This window comes from Notothenia rossii (assembly GCF_949606895.1).
Source record: "Notothenia rossii genome assembly, chromosome: 8".
NCBI classification, from domain to species: domain Eukaryota; kingdom Metazoa; phylum Chordata; class Actinopteri; order Perciformes; family Nototheniidae; genus Notothenia; species Notothenia rossii.
This window is the reverse complement of record NC_136906.1, coordinates 25235946-25244547: the sequence shown is the minus strand read 5'-3', so window position 1 is coordinate 25244547 and position 8602 is coordinate 25235946. Positions and strand designations below refer to the sequence as shown.

The window sequence follows — 8602 nt, the reverse complement described above, 5'->3', positions numbered from 1 at the left end:
TTTTGAGTTGCTTTGGATAAAAGCGTCTAACAAGTAACATGTAATGTAATAAAAGGAAATCCTTGAAATCATTCTTTGTCCCTCTGGCATGGTGACATCTAAGGAATTCAAGGTGTTCCCACATAGCAATCTTACCATATGTCAAGATGTAAGAGGTCATTGTGGACATCATCTATTTCACTGTGAGAAATGGAAAAAAAGGGGTTATCAACTCTGTGCGTAAATACTGATAATAACACGTCAATCAGAGATGAATCAGTGCAGCACTGGTCACTGGTCAACAACTTCAAGTGTGAAACTAATGAAACTGTGAATCCTGCATGCCTCACATATAACCACCAGCGCTCTGCTAAAGGTTAAACGTCTGTACTCACAACAGGAAGTGCTCGTCCCACACCGGGTTCAGAGTCTCCGCTTTGACCTCCGTCACCTGGATGCAGGCGGTCGGTAACACCTCCTTGGTGCTGGAGCGTTTCTCCAGCTTGTCCTTTTTCTTCCTGAAGCTGAACTTCCTCTCCTTTTTCTCCTCCGTCTCCCTCGGGCTCTGGCCCAGCAGGATTCCCAGCATGCAATAGGGGTCGCTGTACCCTGGCAGGCCGTGGCGTGACACAGAAAAGGTTATCGCACTCGCATTAAAACTGTTGATATCACGGCAGCGTGAGGAGAGAAGCCTCATTTGTGATTACAATCAGAGACTGCTTTGGTTCAGTGGCTGTCAGTGTTCCACTTGTTGACCTAGAGCGTGTTTGAGATACATTTGAGCTCACAAAAGGTAGACTTCAGTGGTGGGGGAGAATAATAAAAAACCTGCAGCCATTTTTGTCAAAAGGTACAAAACAAGAAGTCCCCTATTCAACTGAACAGATTGAAAATCTATCCTATATTGATCTAATTACATAGCGTAGTTGAATACTCAATTCTGATTGGTCAATTTGGAAATTTTGAGGTTGTTAATACTCGATAACACACGGCTGCTAAGCTAAATATTGACCGTTGATAAGGAGGTTCAATGTAGAATGCTCTGGCGTTATGTAGGACTTGTTAGTGGAAAGGAAAATTAAAGGATGTGAAATTTTTTTATTTTTTTATTTTTTTCTCATGTGGCCCTGATCCTCTTCTGTACATTTCAGATTAAAGGTCTACCAATATAATCAACACATAACTTATTATTATTATTATAAGTTAAATTAACTTTATTCAGCTTCTGAGATTCTTTTATAAACACGCAACAATAATCGTGTCAGTGCAGGATTCCACCTTATTACATTGTATCAGCACTGCCCGTTCAACCAGCATAGATAAATAACATTTCCCGGAAATATTTCATTTTCCATAGGGAGAGTACAGATTCATTTGATGCTTGAGATGTCTCACCATTTGCGTCCTTGGCCATCAGACTCTTTGCCTTCACAACAGACACTCTCAAAGAAAAACTGGCTCGCTGTGGAAAAAAGAAATTCACTCTCTGTGAATAAGTAAATGTACACACAAGGCCATGCATTGAGTACATTACAAGGTATTTCTTTAACTTGACACATACATCTCCATTTGTATACATATCAGCAGGCATTGCAGAGTGAACTGTTTCCTACCATAATATGGTAGACAAACTCAATGTCCCAGAGAGTACATAAGTGGGGAAACATGTTTACTTTGCCTTTCACATGGACTCACAGTTTTAGAGATATTTAAAAAGGTCCTTGGCAGTCAATAAAAGACACAGAATGTTACAGAATTGGGCTTTTAGGCGTACCAAGTCTTACATCTCTCAACTCTCCAAGGGCAGCAGTGCTCTCCAACTGTTTCTCTTCAGGGCTGTGCTTTCACATTAGAACTACTGCACTGTGCCAACATTGAGCATGAAAGCAGGAACGTGCTCAGGACATGCACTAAAACACCACCTGTGGCTGCACAACTGGGCATTTAGTGATGCCTTTAAATCTGCACTTTGTGACCACTGAGGAGTTATTATGGTAAATGGTAAATGGACTGTACTTATATAGCGCTTTATCCAGTCTTTAAGACCCCTCAAAGCGCTTTACATACTACATGTCATTCACCCATTCACACCCATTCATACAGAGCAGTGTACCTTACTCTATAGGACCTAACATTCATACACATTCACACACTGTTGGCCATGCCTTCGGGAGCAACTCAGGGTTAAGTATCTTGCCCAAGGATACATCGACATGTTGACTGCATGGGCTGGGATCGAACCCACAACCTTCTGGTTGAAAGAGGACCGCACTCCCTCGCAGCCACAGTCGCCCTGTATTATGTTTTCTGTTTCAATACCTTAACGACCCAAAGGATCTGTACCCGAGGCTTTGTACGTTTTAGCATGCTTCCAACGAGAGACTAACGTTTGCAAACATGTCCTTGTATGCTAGAAATTGTGAAGTATTGTTGGCACGGGTCAACACCATTTCGTTTCAATTTACCTTTGTATTAACCAATAAGGCAAAGTATTAGACTCTTTTTCAAGTCAAGCTTAATTTTACACTCATACTAGCATGCGCCAATGTTTGTTGTGTAATATTTCTTAAATATAGTAGAGATTCATGATGCTTCCACTCGGATTCACATTTGTGCGAAATCTACTAGATACTTAATAGGACATTTTACATTGCAGGAACTTGAACTTGCAAATACATATATACAGTAATATGTTGTATACAGACAACAATGTAATAATAATAATAATAATGTTGTGTCAGCACTAATCAAATTAATTTAAAGAGGCGCATATTACATTTCGCACTATATATCCACATCATACTCTCATTTGAAATCCGTAGCTAGACTGAGTTTTATGAACTATTATGATCCATACACCAGATTACATATCAAACAGATGAAATACAAAAGATAATAATAATTTAAATGTTCTTACAACATGTCTCACCTTGGCTTCTTGAACATTTTGGAGAATAATATCATGTTCTTCTTCGCCCATATCAAACACCTTGGATCAGACAGTGAATAAAAGCTTTTTTAAATGCAACAAAACACCGGAATGAGCATCCTACAAACAACATTGTTACAATTCAAAATGCATTCTTACTCACTACAATAAAACTCAGTTTCCTTTATTAAAAAGATGCCCACTCCAAACATAAAAGAGGCTACAATCTATTTTATCTGAATAGATGTTGTCTATCAGAGATGAATAAAAGCACACAGTGTGACTGGAGTGTGTTATATTTCATATGGTTGAATGGGGGCATCTGCTTATATGAGCTTGCTTACAACAACACTCTCTGGCATGATCTCAGAAGGAAGGAAGGAGGGAAGGAAGGAGGGAAGGAAGGAAGGAAGGAGGGTACCTTCATCAGGTAAGCAAACAGCTCCTCATCAGTGATCACGTGTTCAGGCGAAGGCACTCCCACCCTGTTGACCACCGTGTAAACAGCTTCCTCGTAAAGCAGGTCCAGCTACACGAAAACACAATCCACTTAATAAGAACCTTTCAAAAATAAATAAATAAAAGATTCTTTGCCTTCATGCTTTCTGCTCCGTTGCACATCAGAGGCAGGGTGCGCACAGTTATTGTGACTTTTAAGATGTAATCCCTGCTGAAAGCAGAGCTGACGCACCTCCGTTCGCCTGATTCTGTCGGGGATAAAGGCCTGGTCCACATGCTCCTGGGGGGGGGGCACGGTGCAGGCCCCTTTCTGACCCTGAGGGGTGAGAAGCAGTTCAGCCAAAACAAAACCAGACTCTCATAAGGCTGTGTCGATCACAGACAGAGGAGGAGCTAAGGTCACTGTTTGGTATTTCTGACTCTCAATCATCTGGCGGAAGTATGGTGTTTTGTTTAAATGGCACAAAACCCCGGATTTTTACTTTTTAGATATCTTTTTGGCTTCAGATAATAGCATAATAGCAAACCAAATACCAAAGGGGAGGACCTCACCTTTAACATGTGAGAAACTGGGATGGACTATGTTTTGACATTTATGGGTTTATGGTTAATTAAAACTCAGAAAATAATCAGCAGATTTCTTAGATAATGAAAAATAGTGGCTGCCAAATACGAAAGAAAACATTTTGTTTACCTACATTTTTTACATTATTTCCTAATCTCTGCTTTTTGTGAAAGATTTTTCTCAAATTCTACTAAAATGATTGTAGTTTAAATTAGAATTTGATTAGACCTATCGGAGATGCAAGGGTCACACATTGTCTTGCCAAACAGGAACCAACCACTGGTGTCAAGCTTTGGCAATGTATTCATATTAGGGCCGGGACTTTAACTCGTTAATTAAGATTAATTAATTACACAAAAATTTACGCATTTTAATCGCACTTATTTTTGCACCGCGGAACGTTTCTCACTGGATGAGTTTCAGGGGTACCGATTATACTGGAGCACCAACTAATGTTCATTACTTCAGACAACAACAAACCACAGTGAACAATAGTCAAACATGAACGAAGAAGCTGATGAGACCGCTTTGGTTGGCCCCGTGGATGGGACATTTTGTTTTAAAAAACGGACGGATGGAAGCGTCAATAAGAGCACGGTTGTTTGCAAATTATGCAAAAAGGAATTCGCATATCACCGCAGCACATCAAGCCTCAAGTATCACCTCAATGCAAAACATATAGCAGCTAGCGTGGAAGCTAGCGTGGACGTTAGCCCGACTCGGAGTACAAGGACCCACACCCAATTCGCGTTGATCAAACAGCAGCCTATGCAACAGAGAGATTTTATTTTTCATCAGGATATTGGAAGAATAGGAGGGATTGAGGTCAATCACTGGCACTTTTTTATTTTATTTTAAATGGTACACTTTATGTTGAACTATTTATTATGTTGTTGGTGCAACTGGCACTTTATGTTGAACTGTTTATTGTTTTGGCCAAGGTTATTGAGAGAGTTGGACTGAAATTGATTAGATTTTTTAAATCAACTGTTGGTAAATCAACAAAGTCTGTTATGGCCTCTGAAGCATCAGAGAGATGTTTTCTAATAGTCAGGGTTTCCAATGTTCTGAATGTACTTGAAAGTATTGTGTTTTACTTAAAAAACAAAGTGTTATAGTTTACAGAAGGTCTACCTACCTATAGGCTACCTGAATCTCTGAAATGTACTATATTCCTAAATATGCTATTGCTAAACTTTATGAAAAAAATTTCACTTTTCTGTTGGTCTTGGTTAAGTACCACCTTGAAAAAAATAAACAATGTTTTGTTGCTTAAGCTTATGTATTCACTCATTATTCAATAGTATACTAAAATCCATGTGAAAAAAATTGCTTCTCACTGTTCTCAAGTCAAATATTTATGTGATTAAAAATGCGATTAATTTCGATTAATTAATTACAAAGCCTCTAATTAATTAGATTCATTTTTTTAATCGAGTCCCGGCCCTAATTCATATGTATAATTATATAAACTTTTTTATATGACTTTAAATAAAAAATTAATCCAAAAAGCAGATTGTAACTAAACCTGTCAAATAAAAATATAGCACAGTAAAATAAGAAGTCGATCTTTCCAGCACTACTGCCTTCATAGTCACTTTATTGATTGCACCAACCAACACAGAAGACTCATTTTAAATAGAGACCAAAATCAAAGTCCTCTTAGGATTGTTTTATGTTTTTCAAAAGTCTGGATATTCCTTATGTTTTTAATGATGACTTTTCCTGATTCGCCTGTTTTCTTTACTCTTCTGTCTTACAGCAATTTGCAAATGAAGACATCAATAGCTCTCATAAAGATGTTAGCACAGCATCATGGCCATTGGCAGCAGGAGCAGCAGAAAATGGCGGCGGACAGCAGCTCGTCACAGCTGAGCTGCACTCTTCTGAGCACTAACTCAACCCCGGCCCATCTGTCTGCACACTTCACGGGGCCTCCGCGCTACACAAACCTGTTTCAAGGGTGTAACAGATGGAAAAGTGGAAGTTAGGCGGAGGTTACCTCAGCCTGGGCGGCCCGCAGCATGTTCTCCTGCTTCTGAAGGATGGCATTCACACGCTCAAAGAACTCCACGCTCTCCTCGGAAATCCTGCCAAGAAGAGACGGCAGATTGACAAATCAACGCCCAAGATGGAAGATGAAATACTTGGGAAATAATGTTAATTTATGAGAAAAAATGTGATGACATGTTGTGAGTCTAATATAATATTTCTGGATTGTAAATAAACAAATGGGATTCAGTGACATTGGTGAGATCGCACCGCATCCTGTTTACAGACACTTTGGAGAAGCGTCTGTCAATAAAGACTTTTATGTTTAACGACTCATTCGCCTGCATTTCAGCTCCTCATTACATATCCAACACCTTCTTATCTCATGCACTATAAAGCAAAGCAGGTCTGGACCAAAGCTCTCAGCACTTCGACATGTCTGCACTCTGCGTGAACAATGTTAATCTTCTGTGAAGAGCAGGGTGGTGTGCAAAAATGCAAATGATGTTGTCCATTTCCTCAAGGTGCGAGTGAATCCCGGTCTCCCGCTGGCCCCAGTTGTCATGGAGATGCGGGCACTCTCAAGGAGGGAAGAGCTGGCTGAACACCTTGGGAATCTCCCCCCGTTATTACCTTCACCCCCATGTCTCACCCCTCCCACATTTCACAGCGGCCACTGGAGACAGTGGGATGATGGGAGCTGCAGCAGACGGGGGTTCAGCCGTCCACCCCCACAGCTCCCACACCTCCAAGCATCCTTCCTCGTCTCTCATGCAACCCGTCATCCATGCTCCTTTATTAGCATCATCACATCCCAGCAGGCGTGTGGCAGCCCATCCCAGCACACACTGACTCTCGCTGTGGTGGGGGAGCGGAAGGCAAACCCCTGAGGTATTGATGAGGGCTAATGGCAGTCACGCTGAGAGTTGTTCAGGTTTCCACTGGCAGCAATCCCAGGAAAACTTGAGAGCGGCTGAAACCCTTAATCAAAGCAAGGCTCACTATAAAATACAGTATATGTTTCATAAAAACTAGACGGTTTCTTTGTAGGAGGGCTGCAACTACCAATTATGTTAATTAACCTTGTATGTGACTTTTCATTTTGATTAATCATTTGGTTCATAAAATAGCAAACGATACAAAAATACATTTATAAATTAGCAGAGACCAAGTCGACATCATTTGTATCGCTTGTATCGCTTGTTTTGTCAGAGCAACAGACCAAAACGTAAAGGGGCCCTATTCTGCTCATTTTCAGCTTCATATTTGTATTTTGTGTCTCTACTGGGACATGTCTCCATGCTTTAATGTTCAAAAAGCTCTTTATTTTTCTCATACTGCCTGTGCTGCAGCACCTCTTTTCACCCTCTGTCTGAAACCAGAGCCGAGTCTGCTCTGATTGGTTAGCTGGCAGGCTCTGATGTGATTGGTCAAACGCTTAGAGATGTCTCTCCCCTCAGTCCGGACCCAGCCTCGCAGTCCGCGGAGGACCCAGCTTGGGTCCTCCGAGACGGTCTACGGAGCATGTCCTTGTACGTCACCGGCAGTTACCCCTACATTTTGCCGCCCCGGTCACCTAGCAACCAGCTGCAGTCACAATTGCCGGTAATAATTTCTGACACTAGGCATAATATTTTCAAACTGTTTTCAAAATTGTTTTCAAAACTGTTCAATATGGAGTCAGATCTAGCTGTACTTATTTTGGTGTTATATAATATGTTTAAATTATTTTCCCGAGGTCGCAACAGGCCCGAGGTCTGCTCCTTGCTCCCTATCAAAACAAAATTGTTTCAGTAAGATTTGTATAACAAAAGCAGTTAAATAAATAAATTAGCTTTATAATGAATCCCAACAATATGAAAACCAAACAGGGTTTAGAAATATTTTCACTTCATATTATTTTATGTATGTAATATAAAGAAGACATCTCCAATTGCCCGTATATTTAAATACACAAATTAAATAGGTTTACTTTTCTTTCATGTCGTTTACTATTTGGGTGAGTACATTTAAAAACGAATCCAGCTGAAATCGTTGTAGCCGTTGATGGGACGTTACAAGCCATATATATTTTTTTAAACTCATTCGTCACCGTCACCCGTTGCATCCTGGGATATGGTACACCGCGGAGTGTACATCAGATGTATCCTCTAAATCTGGAGAAAGAAGGCTGCATTTGCGGGCCGCATTCGGAGGAGTCTTGTCTTTTTTTTAAATTGTGACAGCCTTCGTTTGGCGGAAGTGACGTATGCGGTCTCCGAATGCATCCTCAGGAGGATGCGGCCGGTGAATTGGGACACAGCGAATGTGTTGGAGCACTAGCCAATAGAAGCCGGATTATAAAACAGACAAGTCAAATCAAGTAATCTGATTGGTTCTTAGCCGTGATATACTGAGCGTATACCACGGGTAGAATTGTAAATTACTTTTCACAACAAGTCAGTATCCCTCCGCATCTGAGAAAAACAGTATACCGTTGGGCTGAAAAGCAAACTGCTTGGAAAAGCAAACTGCTTGGAGCACTAGCCAATAGAAGCCTGATTATAAAACCAAACTGCTTGCAGTTTGCTTTTCAAACTGGAACAAGAAAGCAGCGGAGAAGTGACGGGGCAGAAAACCTCCTTTTTACGCAGCGGTCCAGACATAGACATCAAACGGCAAAACATATTCAGTGTGCA

General features: G+C 40.7%; 1 protein-coding gene across 1 annotated transcript in view; it reads right to left on the bottom strand.

Moving 5' to 3' along the window:
• baiap3 (BAI1 associated protein 3) overlaps positions 1-8602 on the bottom strand; it is a 59966-nt gene that overhangs the window by 35293 nt on the left and 16071 nt on the right. The window contains 7 exon segments of the mRNA XM_079645185.1: positions 136-180; positions 375-588; positions 1375-1441; positions 2909-2968; positions 3330-3437; positions 3600-3683; positions 5935-6022. Coding sequence (XP_079501311.1) covers positions 136-180; positions 375-588; positions 1375-1441; positions 2909-2968; positions 3330-3437; positions 3600-3683; positions 5935-6022 — 666 coding nt within the window.